We start from the raw sequence: 16,448 nt of genomic DNA on the forward strand, positions 1-16,448 counted from the left end.
TGGTGGGGGGACCTTACACAGTGTTCTTTCCCCATTGGGCCTTGTGAGAAACGTAGCCCACTTAATAATAATTTACACCAAGTCAAACTCTGAAGAAGTAAGTTTATTTAACGGTCTTGCAAGATCGGGTGTCCTACAAGCAGGCACACCGATCAACATATTCAGTTCATGTTTATACAATACAAATCCATTTGTCCACGCCTTTATTTTACATTATTGGTTATAACGTATTATGACACTAACCTATCCTATGGTTGCTACAGTCTCCTCCTCTGTTTACTTCTCCCCCTACTCTAACTTTCTAGCCCCTAACTCTTGTTTTTGTTTTACCTTATTTGGCTCTCCATTATGTGTTTTAACTTGCAGCTGTCAGCCTTTATCTTAGTGGGGCAGTTTCTTATTCACTACATCCTTTGTTCTAACTCTTGCTGTTTCTCTGTTATCTGCCTAAGCACAATTTTTAAGTGATGTACTGTCCCAAGGTCTGTACTTACATACCCTTATCAGTTCTCTTTTTCAGTGATGTACTGTCGTAAGGTCTCCACTTACATACCCTTATCAGTTCTCTTTGTCAGTGATGTGCTGTCTTAAGGTCCCTACTTACATACCCTTATCAATTCTCTTTGTCAGTGATGTACTGTCTTAAGGTCTTTACTTACATACCCTTATCAATTCTCTTTGTCAATGATGTACTGTCTTAAGGTCTCCACTGACATATCCTTATCAGTTCTCTTTTTCAGTGATTTCATTATGTTGTGCACAAATGACTTCTTGGTAACTTTCCACAAGCTGTAGAAACAACATTTCAATATTTCTTATTCTCACAATTCCCCCTTTTCTTTTACTTAATCCTTGTTGTTTTCTACATACTGCGGAGGGTTCTCATATGTCCTCTCAAATCTTCTGAGCATTATTTCAGCCGCCTTTTCAATGTCTGTATTTCCGTTGATACTATCCACTTTGTCATTACCTAACAGGTACATACTTTCTTCCTGGCCTCTTTGTATTGACATCTGCTTCGTCAAAGCTGTCTCAATCAATCGCTGTGTCAGCCCTCTTACACAAGGAATAATACAACACCCGATGGCTATTAGTATTCCGACAACCATGATCAGGGAGGTAAAAACCGAGATTATCATGCCTTTCCATTTTCCAAACCAGGATTCAAGCCACCCCGTCAGGGAAGTGTCTGCTCCTGAATTTTCGGCCATCTCCTCTGCTAAAGTTGTTAACCCTTGCAGTGCTCGGGTGATTGAACCATCGGGTGCTGTGTTATTTGGGATAAATGTGCAACATTTCCCTCCTAACATTATACACACGCCTCCTTTTTCTGCTAAGATCATATCTAGAGCCAGTCGATTTTCCCAAGCCATTCTACTAGTGGCATCTAATTGTTCAGCTATACCTTTTACCGCATCTCTAGTATAATTTATAAATCTTTGTTGGATGGAATAAATATAATTTATCCAATCTACATTTTTGTTAATAGTGACCCACCGAAACAAAGACTCGAAACCGGCGGTTATTTGGTTTCGGGCCTTGAATTCATCAGGTACCCCTCTTGGGACCCCTATGAAATCCATGTATACCTGGTCGTCAAAAGAGTTCGCTATCGCTTCCCTTTTACCCCTTTCCCTCGTTATTATCTTTTGTTTCTCAAATGCCAAGGTGAATGGTATTGCCAATTGAACAATTGCGCACGTCCCCTTCCACTGGGAGGGTAGGGTCTGTCTCAGGATTTTTCCTCCGCAATACCACCATAAATCCGCTCTGGGGACATTCAATGATGAGTAGTTCCCTCCCCTGACTCTTCCAGTTACGTCGTCAGTCTCTATGCATGACTTCAACTCTCCCATATTTCTGGTTAGCTCCGCACCGTGTCGACGTACGCATGATGTGTGATTCACACTGGTGGCTAAAAATGAAGGGGGAGTCCTTGAATCCTTTTTCTCTAGGGGAGGGAACATTATTGACAAGGATATGCAAGTTTGAATACCCCAAGCCTTCTTATCCTGATATAGGGCTAACATGCATTCCATGCCCTTTCGGTCACGCTCCCACCCCAGCGGGAAAGGTACTACTTGAGCTATCGGTTTACCAGATGCACAAGCATAGCAATTGTTTTTGTTCAAACTTTTTACAGTATATTTTATCCATTCTACCCAGGCATTTGTGTCCCTGTAATCGGTTTCTATCTCAATTGTCTTTCTCAAGTCTTTTACCTCTATTATTTTTACTATGTTAGGATCGTTATGAGAGGTCCCTTTTAGTTTGTTAGATGGTTTACCAGTCTTATCTATTGTTACCTGAAAACAACATTTTAATTCACCTTTCTTTTTCCCTTCTCTAACTGTTACTCCAAACACCTTGTTGTCTAATTGGAAGTGGGTAATACAAAAACATCCAACCCATTTTATTTCCTGGCTACTTTTGAAAAGAAAGAGAGAAGGCACACAATATTACAGACAGTATTTCCGCGCTCGCACCGTTATATTAAAAAAATTCGTTACTCAAAGTCTTTTTAGCTTTATTTTCAATGGTTCTTCTGTTAATTCGGTTGTCCAAGTTCCTTCCTCGGCCGGGGGTTGTACCGGCCCCTTGATTCTTGTGTAGTGGGTCCAACCTCTTTCTGCCGTTCTTATGGCTGTTTCAGTGGTTAGGAGAGTCTGGTATGGTCTTTCCCAGTTCAGTTGTAGTTTAGTCTCTTTCCACGATTTCACCAGAACCCAATCTCCTGGTTGGATCTTGTGCACTGCAAATTCGAGAGGTGGGGTCTGTGCTAACAGGCCTTGCTTCCTGAGGAATGACAATGAGGAAGACAACGCCAGTATATAGTTCTTTAGAAACGAATCTTTAGTTTCTAAGGTTGGCATCTTGCCCCTGGTTCCCAGATAGGGTACTCCGAATAGCATTTCATAGGGGGACAGTCCCACATCTTTTCTAGGGGCTGTCCGAATTCTGAGTATCACTATAGGTAAACATTTTGTCCAGGGTAACCTTGTTTCAAGTATCAGTTTGGACAGGTGTTTCTTTAAGGCCTGATTCATTCTTTCCACCCACCCTGAAGAGGGAGGGTGCCAAGGGGTATGGAAGTCCCATTGGATTCCCAATCCCCTAACTATTTCTTGTAATAGCTTCGAGGTAAAATGACTTCCTTGGTCTGAAGTGCTGTGGCTGCCACAGCTTGCACACACTCTGGCCACCCCTTTTAGCTATTTCATTGTGGTTTCTGCCACTTAAAATCAAAGCTCAGCAAAGCTACTATTCCTAACTTGGCTATATTTCCCATTAAGCATTGTACCATGCCTTTCTGCTCACTTCCACATTCCCCCCTTTTATCATTCTATGATAACCTTCTCTCTCTACTGATCAACTTATATATGATTATATATATATTCACTAGGAGTATGTGGATCTATTTACTCAAATAACATTTAAACAGTATAATATAAAAGCAAATATAAAAAACTCAGCAACTGTTGAATCAGAAGGGTAGGCTGAGCCACCCTCTAACAAGGGGGTGTGTATTAGCCTGGTCGGTATGTTTTTCATTCTAACTTTTCCCTAGGATTGTCATGTCTGGGTGATAAGAAGAGTGCTGTTGAAGTATAATGTCTCTCTCTCTCTCGCTGTACCAGCTGCAAGGCCAAGTTGCATCTGCAGCCCTGAAGTTATGAAGTCATTTCTGATAAGCTTTCCCTCCCTGCAGCACTGAAGCTAGCTTGTTAGCAGTACATGACTGATTAATTGTTTCATCTTAAATGTTCCCATGTAATTCTGTTCTTAAAAATTCTAAAATCTAAATTCTGTTCTCACAGTCCCCCTTTTGATTCTTCAAAACATTTTTAAAAATCAGTCCCTTGATCCCACCTCGGTGCCTTTAATGGTCTCTATTTATCTAGAGACAGCCTTCAACACCCAGAGGGGTCGCACTCAATACGTCGCCTGCTTGTGCCATAAGAGGGGCCTGCGGTAACTCTGTAAAGGCATACGTTTTGCAGGGGCTTCAACTACTTGTTTACAACAATGCCTTTTACTATCAGATTTCTAAGGTCTTTCATCTGGCCCCTATGGCCGATATTATTGTTCTGCCACTGCGGGTCTTGATTAGGGTATTTTTGTTCAGCTGGTTCGTTTCCCCCTACCCCGGGAGGGTTTTCTCTTTCCCAAATTTTCAGGGGTCTTCTACGAGGACTTTCATTTCCTTTTTAAACACTCTTACCTCTCCTGACGTTAATGGTGCACTAACAAATCCAATTTCAGTATCTCCTATTGGTACCTCTCTCAAGGGCATCATTGTCTTCGGAGACTCTCTGTCTCTATCGTCGTCGTTATCGTCGGGTTTAGGGGTGGTCCTTCTTGCTGTCCTTAGATCATATTTGGGTCTTTTTCTCCTTGGTTTTTGACTCTAAATCCCAATACTCCAACATCCGTCCCAATGGACTTTCTGGAGGGATGTTGCCGGCAGACTTTCCTTGTCTCCCATCGTCTTCCTTTTTAGACGATTTATTTCCCATGGTAAACTGAAGGGTCTTGTACCCGACAGTATTCACCTCCTAGCTGAAGGGTCTTATACCTTACGGTATTCACCTCCTAACTGAAGGGTCTTGTACCATACAGTACTCACCTCCTAGCTGAAGGGTCTTATACTGCCCCACAGTATTCACCTCCTAACTGAAGGGTCTTGTACCCTACGGTATTCACCTCCTAGCTGAAGGGTCTTGTACCCTACGGTATTCACCTCCTAGCTGAAGGGTCTTATACCTTACGGTATTCACCTCCTAACTGAAGGGTCTTATACCCGGCGGTATTCACCTCCTAACTGAAGGGTCTTGTACCTTACGGTATTCACCTCCTAACTGAAGGGTCTTATACCTTACAGTATTCACCTCCTAACTGAAGGGTCTTATACCTTACGGTATTCACCTCCTAACTGAAGGGTCTTATACCATACAGTACTCACCTCCTAGCTGAAGGGTCTTATACTGCCCCACAGTATTCACCTCCTAACTGAAGGGTCTTGTACCCTACGGTACTCACCTCCTAGCTGAAGGGTCTTATACTGCAGTACTGAGAAGGTCTTATCCTACAGTTAACCAGTATTCACCTCCTAACTGAAGGGTCTTATACCTTACGGTATTCACCTCCTAGCTGAAGGGTCTTATACTGCCCCACAGTATTCACCTCCTAACTGAAGGGTCTTATACCTTACGGTATTCACCTCCTAACTGAAGGGTCTTATACCCTACGGTACTCACCTCCTAGCTGAAGGGTCTTATACTGCAGTACTGAGAAGGTCTTATCCTACAGTTAACCAGTATTCACCTCCTAACTGAAGGGTCTTATACCTTATGGTATTCACCTCCTAACTGAAGGGTCTTATACCATACAGTACTCACCTCCTAGCTGAAGGGTCTTATACTGCAGGACTGTAAAATTCACTCCTCAAGGACTTTTGGTACTTAGAAGGTCTTATCCTACAGTTAACCATAAGTCACCAAGATAATACTTAAAAGTCGTTTTTCTTACCTTGGTCCGTGCACGGAGTTGCCTGACTTCACATGTGTACCTGCCGCACTAAATACTCGTTCAGAGTGACTTCCCTAGGATCGTTTTCAGTCAATTACTCGAGTCCGCTACCAACGAGAGAAACGAGACCGTTTTTAAATTAACGGGACGCGTCTTCTCGTCTGTCGTCGGCCGCGGTCCCGGCAATGATGAAGAGATCCCGGACGAGCCCCCAATTGTGAGAAACGTAGCCCACTTAATAATAATTTACACCAAGTCAAACTCTGAAGAAGTAAGTTTATTTAACGGTCTTGCAAGATCGGGTGTCCTACAAGCAGGCACACCGATCAACATATTCAGTTCATGTTTATACAATACAAATCCATTTGTCCACGCCTTTATTTTACATTATTGGTTATAACGTATTATGACACTAACCTATCCTATGGTTGCTACAGTCTCCTCCTCTGTTTACTTCTCCCCCTACTCTAACTTTCTAGCCCCTAACTCTTGTTTTTGTTTTACCTTATTTGGCTCTCCATTATGTGTTTTAACTTGCAGCTGTCAGCCTTTATCTTAGTGGGGCAGTTTCTTATTCACTACATCCTTTGTTCTAACTCTTGCTGTTTCTCTGTTATCTGCCTAAGCACAATTTTTAATTGATGTACTGTCTTAAGGTCTTTACTTACATACCCTTATCAATTCTCTTTGTCAATGATGTACTGTCTTAAGGTCTCCCCTGACATATCCTTATCAGTTCTCTTTTTCAGTGATTTCATTATGTTGTGTACAAATGACTTCTTGGTAACTTTCCACAAGCTGTAGAAACAACATTTCAGTATTTCTTATTCTCACACTGTGTTACAGAGGTGCTTGGGATGAACCTCGACAAAAACCACTGCATCTCTTTCCACACCTGCTTTGCAAAGGCACATTCCAGAAGGAGGTGGGCAACAGTCTCTTCCCCACCACAGCCACCTTGAGGGCATTGTGCAGAGGGGGTGAGACTTCGGGCGTGCAGGAAGGATCTGACGCGGAGGGCTGTTCTCATAACCAGCCAAGCTACGTCTTGGTGCTTGGTGGGACTACAAATGGTATGGGAAGCAAGAACTAACTTAAAAAATGGGTATAAGGATAGCTTCAATTAATGTGTGTAGCATTAAATCCACTACGCAATGTGTTTCAACTTTGGATTACCTCGCCAAGGTCAAAGCCGACCTACTGTTTCTGCAGGAGTGTGGAATACCACACCTCAGCACCTACAGGCAATGGTTGCGATGGTGGTCCCACGGGCCATCGATCTGGTCGGGGGGTAATGATTCCCGTTCCTCCGGCCTGGGTATTCTGCTGCGGGGAGGTAACTTCACCATCTCCGAAGTTAAGGAGGTGGTGGGCGGTCGCCTCCTCGTAGCAGATGTAATGTACAACAATGCTCTGCTCCGGTTGATCAACGTGTACGCCCCGGTACAACGCAGCGAGCGTCTGACCGTCTTCCAGCAGCTCCCACTGCTGCTGGCAATGTCCAGGCCGGTTATTCTAGGCGGTGACTGCAACTGCATCATCGATGCGGCTGGACGATCCGGCAGAGACAACAGCAAACTGGACGCTACGTCCAGATTCCTAATAGAAACAGTTAAAGATGCCAAACTGCACAATGTCTTCAGCAAACCTGCAGACGGAGCACAGCGTAGATACACATGGTCAAGATCGGACGGGTCTGCCCGTTCCAGGATTGACTTCCTGTTTGTGTCCCGTGCTGTCACGGTCGGATCCACCGACGTCAAGCCGGTGTTCTTCTCCGACCACTGCCTCTGACTGGCCGACTGTCACTTACAGGACGACCAGCGGGTTGGCAGGGGGACATGGAAGCTCAATGCTACACTGCTGACCCCAGAGAACGTTGAGGAACTCAAAAGGGATTACAAAGGTTGGGGAACCGTGAAACCCCTCTTTGAGTCTCCAGTTCACTGGTGGGAGGCGATTAAGGAGAACATCAAGAGGTTCTTTATCTTCAAAGGTGTTCGGAGGGTGAGAGAGAGACAGAGAGAAATGTCCCGACTCCAGAAAAGTGTGCAAAATCTGCTCCGGTTTCAGTCGATGGGCGTCGAGGTCAAGGAGGACCTCCATGAGGTGAAGAGCCAGCAGGCCTCGCTCTTTGCCAAGGAGGTCTCCAAGATCATCTTCCGGTCCAGCGTCCGCTCCATCGAGCAGGATGAGACGTGCTCACGTTACTTCTTCCAAAAGGTACACAGAGAGAGCTCTGTGATCAGCAGCCTGAAGGAAGAAGATGGCTCGGTAACGTCTTCACAGTCCGACATACTAAGGATCAGCAAATCCTTTTATGCTGGGCTGTATGACGCGAAGCCCACAGACAGCAGAGCCTCCCAGTCCTTCCTGTCATCTATCACAGAGGTCTTAGATGACAGCAGGAGGGAGAGACTGGACAAGCCGCTAACTCTGAACGAGCTGACAAAGGCCGTCGAGTCCTTCGAGACGAGAAAAACTCCCGGAAGCGATGGCTTACCGGTCGAGTTGTACTCGGCCCTGTGGGACTGGGTCGGCCCGGACCTGCTGGAAGTATACGAGAGTATGCTCCTGGCCGGCAGCATGTCAGAATCCATGAGGAAAGGCATCATCACCCTCATTTACAAGCGGAAGGGGGAGAGGGCAGAAATCAGAAATTGGCGGCCCATCTCACTGCTTAACGTAGACTACAAGATTCTGTCAAAAGTCATAGCCCGTCGAGTCAAGTCTGCTCTGGAGTTAGTGATCCACCCCGATCAGACCTGTACTGTACCCGGCAGGAAGATCTCTGATAGTCTCGCACTGCTCAGGGATACGATCGCCTATGTAGGGGACAGGAGGGCGGACACCTGCTTCATCAGCCTGGACCAAGAGAAGGCTTTTGACAGGATATCGCACACCTACATGATGGACGTGCTTTCCAAAAGGGGGTTTGGGGAGGGAATCTGCAATTGGATCAAACTGCTCTGCACAAACATCAGTAGCGCAGTCTCAATCAATGGGTGGGAATCAGAAAGTTTCCCGATCCAATCTGGAGTCAGACAGAGCTGTCCTCGCTCCCCTGTATTGTTTGTTTGCTGTATTGAACCCTTTGCTGAGTCTATTAGGAAGGATGCGAGCATAACTGGGGTGACAATCCCAGGCAGCGGAGGCACTCAGGTTAAAACCTCCCTGTACATGGATGACGTCGCCGTCATCTCCTCGGACCCGCTGTCTGTGCGCAGACCGATGAGCATCTGCGACCAGTTCGAACTGGCCTCAGGAGGCAAAGTTAACCACGGCAAGAGTGAGGCCATGTTCTTTGGGAACTGGGCTGACTGATCCTTTGTCCCCTTCACCGTCAAGTCAGACTACCTGAAGGTGCTGGGGATATGGTTCGGAAGGGCCGGGTCGTGCACCAAAACCTGGGAGGAGCGAGTAGCCAGGGTACAATACAAGCTGAGCATGTGGGAGCAGTGATCTCTCTCCATTGCGGGTAAGAACCTGGTCATCAGGTGCGAGGCGCTCACGTTGTTGCTGTACGTGGCGCAGGTCTGGCCCATACCCCACTCCTGCGCTGTGGCGGTCACCTGAGCCATTTTCCACTTCATCTGGGGATCCAAAATGGACCGGGTCCGGAGGGACACAATGTTTAGGGCGGGAAAAATGTACCCAACGTCGCCCTCATCCTGATGACTACCTTTGTGTGCGGCTGCATCAAGCTGTGTGTAGACATCCAAGTGTCACTACGTGCTGAGGTTCTATCTGTCCCTGGTGTTGAGAAAGATGAGCCTGGTCATATTGCCGCGGAACACTCCATCCATCAGGCAGTGGTATGCACGGAATGTCCTCAAGGCCCTACGGGAAAATGAGACAGTGGATGCACCAAAGTCATTTGGCAGAATGCCGCATCACCAGAACTTTCAAACAAGCACCAAGACTCAATGGGGAAAGACCACTGTGTAATGTCCCCCCACCAAGCTGAACTGAGGGGCTGGATCCATGGAAAACCCCTCGAACTGTATCCGGAAAATATTTGTTTGCTGTAAAATGTACATGGCATGAAAAAATAAATGGAAGGGTTGTGAGGCAACTCACTCCTGTATTGAAGGAAACTGATCTCCTTTGCACTCTTTGTATTTTTTGACTTGATGACGTTTGGAACTGTTTTGTAATGTATTTTTTTTTACAGATTTTTATGAATAAAGTATATTTTGGAAAAAAAAAAGTCTTGGTGCTTGTTTGAAAGTTCTGGTGATGAGGCATTCTGCCAAATGATCCCCCAAATGTCACCTAAAGCTGCATCTGCTGCCTCTTTGATAACTCAGCCATGCTCAGTCCAGAGGCAGGAAGTATCAGAAATAAGCACTGCACCTTAAAGTGTTGCTGTCCAAGCACAAGTGGCAACAGGTTCTGGGCAGGGAGGTCAAAGCTGTTTCCAGTGGCAGAAGGGGCAGATTTAAGGTGATTGGCAGAAGGACCAGAGACGACACAGAGTGGTAGAGTCATTTACGGCACAGAAGGAGGACATGCAGCCCATTGAATCCATGCTGGCTCTCCATGGAGTTATTCAGTCAGCCCCACTCCCGGTCTCAATCCCAATGGCCATCCAACATCCTCTTGACTCCATTGATCGTCTCCAATTCCACTACCCTCGTGGGCAGTGAGTTCCAGGTCATTACCACCCGCTGTGTAAAAAGGTTCTTCCTCATATTCCCCCTGCATCTCTTGCCCAAAACCTTCAATCTGCATCCCCTAGTCCTTGTACCAATAGTTAATGGGAACAGATTTTCTTTGTTTAACTTATCTAAGCCTGTCATAATCTTGTACATTTCTATTAAATCTCTTTTGTTCTAAGGAGAACAAACCCAACCTTTCCAACCTCACCTTGTAACTAAAATCCTCCATCCCTGGAACCATTCTGGTAAATCTTCTCTGCACCCTCTCAAGGACACCCACATCCTTCCTGAAGTGTGGTGACCAGAACTGGATGCAATACTCTAGTTGGGGCCTAACCCTGGGGGAAGGTTTTTTTTCCACATGTCTGAATCGGCGGTGGAAGCAGATTCAAAGGGAAATTGGATCAATACATAGGAACATTTTTAAAAATTCATTCATGGGATGTGGGTGTCACTGGCTAGGCCAGCATATATTACCCATCCCTAATTGCCCTTGAGAAGGTGGTGGTGAGCTGCCTTCTTGAACTGGTGCAGTCCATGTGGAGTAGGTAGACCCACAGTGCTGTTAGGAAGGGAGTTCCAGGATTTTGACCCAGTGACAGTGAAGGAACGGCAATATAGTTCCAAGTCAGGATGGTGTGTGACTTGGAGGGGAACTTGCAGGTGGTGGTGTTCCCATGCATTTGCTGCCCTTGTCCTTCTAGTTGATAGAGGTCGCGGGTTTGGAAGGTGCTGTGTAAGGAGCCTTGGTGCATTGCTGCAGTGCATCTTGTAGATGGTACACACTGCTGCCACTGTGCGTCGGTGGTGGAGGGAGTGAATGTTTGTAGATGGGGTGTCAATCAAGCGGGCTGCTTTGTCCTGGATGGTGTCAAGCTTCTTGAGTGTTGTTGGAGCTGCATCCATCCAGGCAAGTGGAGGGTATTCCATCACACTCCTGACTTGTGCCTTGTAGATGGTGGACAGGCTTTGGGGAGTCAGGAGGTGAGCTACTCACTGCAGGATTCCTAGCCTCTGACCTGCTCTTGTAGCCATGGTATTTATATGGCTACTCCAGTTCAGTTTCTGGTCAATGGTAGCCCCCAGGATATTGATAATGGGGGATTCAGCGATGGTAATGCCATTGAATGTCAAGGGGAGATGGTTATATTCTCTCTTGTTGGAGATGGTCATTGCCTGGCACTTGTGTGCCGCAAATGTTACTTGCCACTTATCAGCCCAAGCCTGGATATTGTCCAGGTCTTGCTGCATTTCTACATGGATGGCTTCAGTATCTGAGGAGTCACGAATGGTGCTGAACATTGTGCAATTATCAGTGAACATCCCCACTTCTGACCTTAAGATTGAAGGAAGGTCATTGATGAAGCAGCTGAAGATGGTTGGGCCCAGGACACTACCCTGAGGTCCTCCTGCAGTGATGTCCTGGAGCTCAGATGATTAATCTCCAACAACCACAACCATCTTCCTTTGCACTAGGTATGACTCCAGCCAGTGGAGGGTTTTCCCCCTGGGAACATAGGAAGATAGGAACAGGAGAAGGCCATTCAGCCCCTCGAGCCTGTCCTGCCATTCAATGAGATCATGGCTGATCCGCGGCCTAACTCCATATACCTGCCTTTGGCCCATATCCCTTAATATCTTTGCTTCACAAAAATCTATCTATCTCAGATTTAAAATTATCAACTGTTCGAGCTTCAACTGCTGTTTGTGGGAGAGAGTTCCAAACCTCTACCACCCTTTGTGTGAAGAAGTGCTTCCTAACATCTCTCCAGAATCGTCTGGTCATAATTTTTAGACTATGCCCCCTAGTTTTAGAATCTCCAACCAGTGGAAATAGTTTATCTTTATCGAGCCTGTCTTTTCCTGTTAATATCTTGAAGACTTCAATCAGATCACTCCTTAACCTTCTAAATTCTAGCGAAAACAGGCCTAATTTGTGTAATCTCTCCTCGTAACTTAACCCCTGTAGTCCAGGTATCATTCTTGTAAACCTACTCCCTCCAAGGCCAATATATCCTTCCTAAGGTGTGTTGCCCAGAACTGCTCACAGTACTCCAAGTGGGGTCTAACCAGGGTTTTGTACTGCTGCAGCATAACCTCTGTGTCTTTATACGCCAATCCTCTAGATATAAAGGCTAGCATTCCTTTAGCCTTTTTGATTATTTTCTGCACTTGCTCGTAGCATTTTAAAGATCTATACACCTGAGCCCCCAAATCTCTTTGGACATCCACTGTACTTAACCTCTTCCCATTTAGAAAGTACCCTGCTCTATCCTTTTTTGGTCTAAAATGGATAACCTCACACTTGCCTGCAATTGAAATCCATCTGCCATAGTTTTGCCCACTCACCTAGTCTGTCAATATCTCTGCAATTTTATTCTATCATCTAGACTGTCTACAATGCTGTCGAACTTTGTATTATCAGCAAATTTGGATGTATGACTTACTATGCCATCATCCAAGTCATTAATGAATAATGTGAATAATTGAGGCCCCAACACAGATCCCTGTGAGACACCACGAGTCACATCCTGCCAATCGGAGTACTTACCCATTATCCCCACTCTCTGTCACCTACCACTCAACCAACTTCCTAACCATGTCAATAATTTGCCCTCAACTCCGTGGGCTTCGACCTTAGTTAACAGTCGCTTCTGTGAGACTTTATCAAATGCCTTCTGGAAGTCCATATAAATAACATCCATGGACATTCTCCTGTCCACTACCTTAGTCACTTCTTCAAAAAATTCAATGAGATTTGTCAGGCATGACCTTCCCGTCATGAATCCATGCTGGCTGTCCCTGATTAACTGAAATTTTTCTAGGTGTTCAGTCACCCTATCCTTGATTATAGACTCCAGCAACTTGCCCACCACAGATGTCAGGCTAACAGGTCTGTAATTTCCTTGGATCCCCCTTCTTAAAAAGTGGAGTGACACGTGCAACCTTCCAATCCAGAGGGAGCACTCCTGAATCTCGGGAACTCTGAAAGACTATAGTTAGGGCATCTACAATGAGCTCCCCTACTTCCTTTAACTTAAAAGGGGGAAACATTACAGAGCTATGGGGAAAAGAACAGGGGAGTGGGACTAATTGGATAACTCTTCCTAAGAAATGGCACAAGCACGATGGGCTGAATGGCCTTCCTCTGAGCTCTATGGTGACATGATAAGAACAGCAGTCACAGCCCAGTCAGTATCAGACGTTAATATTTGTGAGGGTCCATCCGAGTGATAGAGCATCTTGGAATGATCCCATCCAGAGTGATCACACAGACCAACAGACACCTCACATAGTGTTTACTGCACAGAAACAGGTAATTTGGCCCAACTGGTGTTTCTGCTCCACACAAGCCTCCTCCCACCCTCGCTCATCCTAGCATATACTTCTATTCCTTCCTCCCTCATGTACCTGCCTAGCTTCCTTTTAAAGGGGTCTCTGCTATTTACCCCATACTACCAGAGTACCTGCTAACTGTAACTGAGTAACACTCATCCATGCTTTCGATACCTGTAGACTTGACTATTCCAATGCACTCCTGGCGAGCCTTCCAAATTCTACCCTCCGTAAACTTGAGGTCATCCAAAACTCTGCTGCCCTTGTCCTAATTTGCACCAAGTCCCATTCACCCATCACCACTGTGCTTGCTGACCTACATTGGCTCCCAGTTAAGCAATGCCCTAATTTAAAAATTCTCATCCTTGTTTTCGAATCCCTCCTTGTTATCGCCCCTCCTTATCTCTGTGATCTCCTCCAGTCCCACAACCCTCTGAGATATCTGTGCTCCTCTAATTCTGGCCTCTTGGGCATCCCCAATTTTAATTCCGCACACCGTTGCTGACCGCACTTTCAACTGCCTGGGCTTCAGGCTCTGAAATTCCCTTCCTAAACCTCTCTGTCTCTCCACCTCGCTTTCCTCATTTACGACACTCCTTAAAACCTACCTCTTTGACGGAGCTTTTGGTCATCTGACCTAATATTGCCTTATGTGGCTCGGTGTTAAATTTTGTTAACATTCCTGTGAAACACATTGGGATGCTTTATTTGGTCAACAGCGCCATAGAAATGAAAGTTTCTGTTGTTGGCTTTATTGGTCTTTCCTTGTATATGTTTTAACATGCCATCTGTTCATTGGTCAGACTTCCGACGCTCCAGTTGTGATTTGTTGCTGATTAATGAACAAAGTGATCCCTGACAACGCTAGCCGCTGTTGCAGGTTTATGGCGCTTGCGCAGAAAAACGCACTCCTCCTCCCTCCCCCACGCCCCCCCCCCCACAACCGCTTCCCAATCGCAGGCCGCTCCGCTCCCCCCCAGGCCCGCTCCGCTCCCCTCCGTCATCGGCCCGTTCGCTCCCCCACTCGCCGGCCGCTCCGCTACCGCCCCCCCTCCCCGGCCCGCTCCCGGCTCCGTCCCGACCCGCTCCCCGGCCCGGGCCCGCTCCCCGGCCCCGACCCACTCCCCGACCTCGGCCCGCTCCCCGGCCTTGGCCCGCTGGTTCGTTCGCTCTCTCACTCCACCATTGTGTGCTGCCATGTGTTTGTTAGTTTGCCTCCGTGCGATTATTTGAGCAGCGCCATCTTTAGTTGTGACAGCTGCCTAAAGTCGCAGACTGTGACGTTTTAGTGGCGCAGGCTGCATTTGCGCATGTGCCACAGCAGCGCCACCTAGCGGTAGCGTTGTCAGCAAATGCAGCCATTAATGAAATGATGTTTGACTTGTTGAGGCTGAAGTGTTGTCACCTTGTAATTACACAATTCTTTCCATGGTATTGCTGCAGCGCCTCCAGTGAGAGGAGGGTATAATTACAAGCGTGACATGTTTACATAGACAGTTTCTGTTGTAAATGTGGAGGTAAGAATTTGTAATGGAAAAAGTTGCCAGGATATAAACGGAGAGGTACTTGATTAATAGACATATTCACTGGCGTTGAGTTTCTGCCAGTTATATCTGGTGCAATCTGGATAGTATTGGCCGAACCAGCGCAAAAGATCATGGAATTTTTAATGTGGTTAAGTTAAAACCACTTCAGTTTTTTGTTTTCCGCAATTTTATACACCGCTTCAATTTGCCCGAATTAGATCCTGCCCACAAAACTGACCACACACCCAGACTGAACTGCATATTCCCAGAAATTGCGCTGGTTTGGGGTTCAAATTGCAGCCACTTTCTTAGGCACAAGTCCACACTTGTTTTAAAAGCTTCCATCTCTAAAATGATTTCATTTCCAAAGGAACTGACCAGCGTACACCGATGAAACTATGAAATGGTTCAGTGTTGTTTTTTCAGAATCATTTTCAGTGATTTTAACTCAGAAGGACGGCTGGACGCTTTATTAAAAATGCTTTTTTTTTGTGGTTGAAACCTATTTTCTGTTGTATTTGTAAAACTGCACATATTTACTTAAAGATACCAAGGAATATTTTGATGGAAAACAAAACAATCGCGCGTTCTGTAATGCTGCCCGGCAGCACTGGGTCCTGGATGGTTTTACTTTTAAGTGAAATGAACCAGTACAATTTCGAGCACGTTTTGGGCCCAATTCCCTCATTGCACCCAAAACAGAGACTCGACCCTGGGTATTTATCAATCACAACACATATTCCCAATAAGCAAGTTAACAGCTCAGTAAGGAACATCACATCTCCAACCTCTTGCAGCTCCGGTGAAAGGTCGTCGAACTGAAACGTTAGCAAGCGAGGACCATTTCTAAGCCCTGCCCCTGCTCTGACTCTCTGGCCACTTGCTTTGGCCAATTTAGAGGCTGCCTCCGGGCCCATCGTCCAATTGAGGAGGGCGGGCCCCAAATTGGGCAAACCCAATCGAAAAGCCTGCAGCTTTGGAAGGTGGGTACACCTCTCCGCGCTCTGCAGTAAACAGACAAGACGGAAGTTCTCCATGACCTGTTTATTCAAGCATATGCAAGGGAGCCGTAACTCAATCAATGATTGAGGACGGACTCTCCGAACGTATAATTACATTGGTAATTATACATGAAGGCATTACTTCATCAATATCCAATCCTTATCTGATGTAGGTCACTGACCTGAAGCGTTAACTCTGCTTCTCTCTGCACAGATGCTGCCAGACCTGCTAAGTATTTCCAGCATTTCTTGTTTTTATTTCAGTTTTCCAGCATCTGCAGTATTTTGCTTTTATTTAGTATTGTGTCAACACCTGATGTTTTTGCAACCCTGCTATGCATTTTACTGTAACACCGCACCAAACAGCACGACAAGAAAAGGAAAGAAGGTACCAG

The 16,448-nt window shown here is 46.0% G+C and overlaps 1 protein-coding gene across 1 annotated transcript; it reads right to left on the reverse strand.

The window, feature by feature from the left end:
• Positions 1-714: 714 nt before the first annotated feature.
• On the reverse strand, positions 715-2,141 carry LOC137346260 (syncytin-2-like). Its single transcript, XM_068009719.1, has one exon. It carries the CDS (start codon positions 2,037-2,039, stop codon positions 846-848), a length of 1,194 nt encoding a protein of 397 aa, XP_067865820.1. The 5' UTR covers positions 2,040-2,141; the 3' UTR covers positions 715-845.
• Between the last annotated feature and the right edge of the window lie 14,307 nt (positions 2,142-16,448).

Source organism: Heterodontus francisci, chromosome 29 (assembly GCF_036365525.1).
Source record: "Heterodontus francisci isolate sHetFra1 chromosome 29, sHetFra1.hap1, whole genome shotgun sequence".
Classification (NCBI taxonomy): domain Eukaryota; kingdom Metazoa; phylum Chordata; class Chondrichthyes; order Heterodontiformes; family Heterodontidae; genus Heterodontus; species Heterodontus francisci.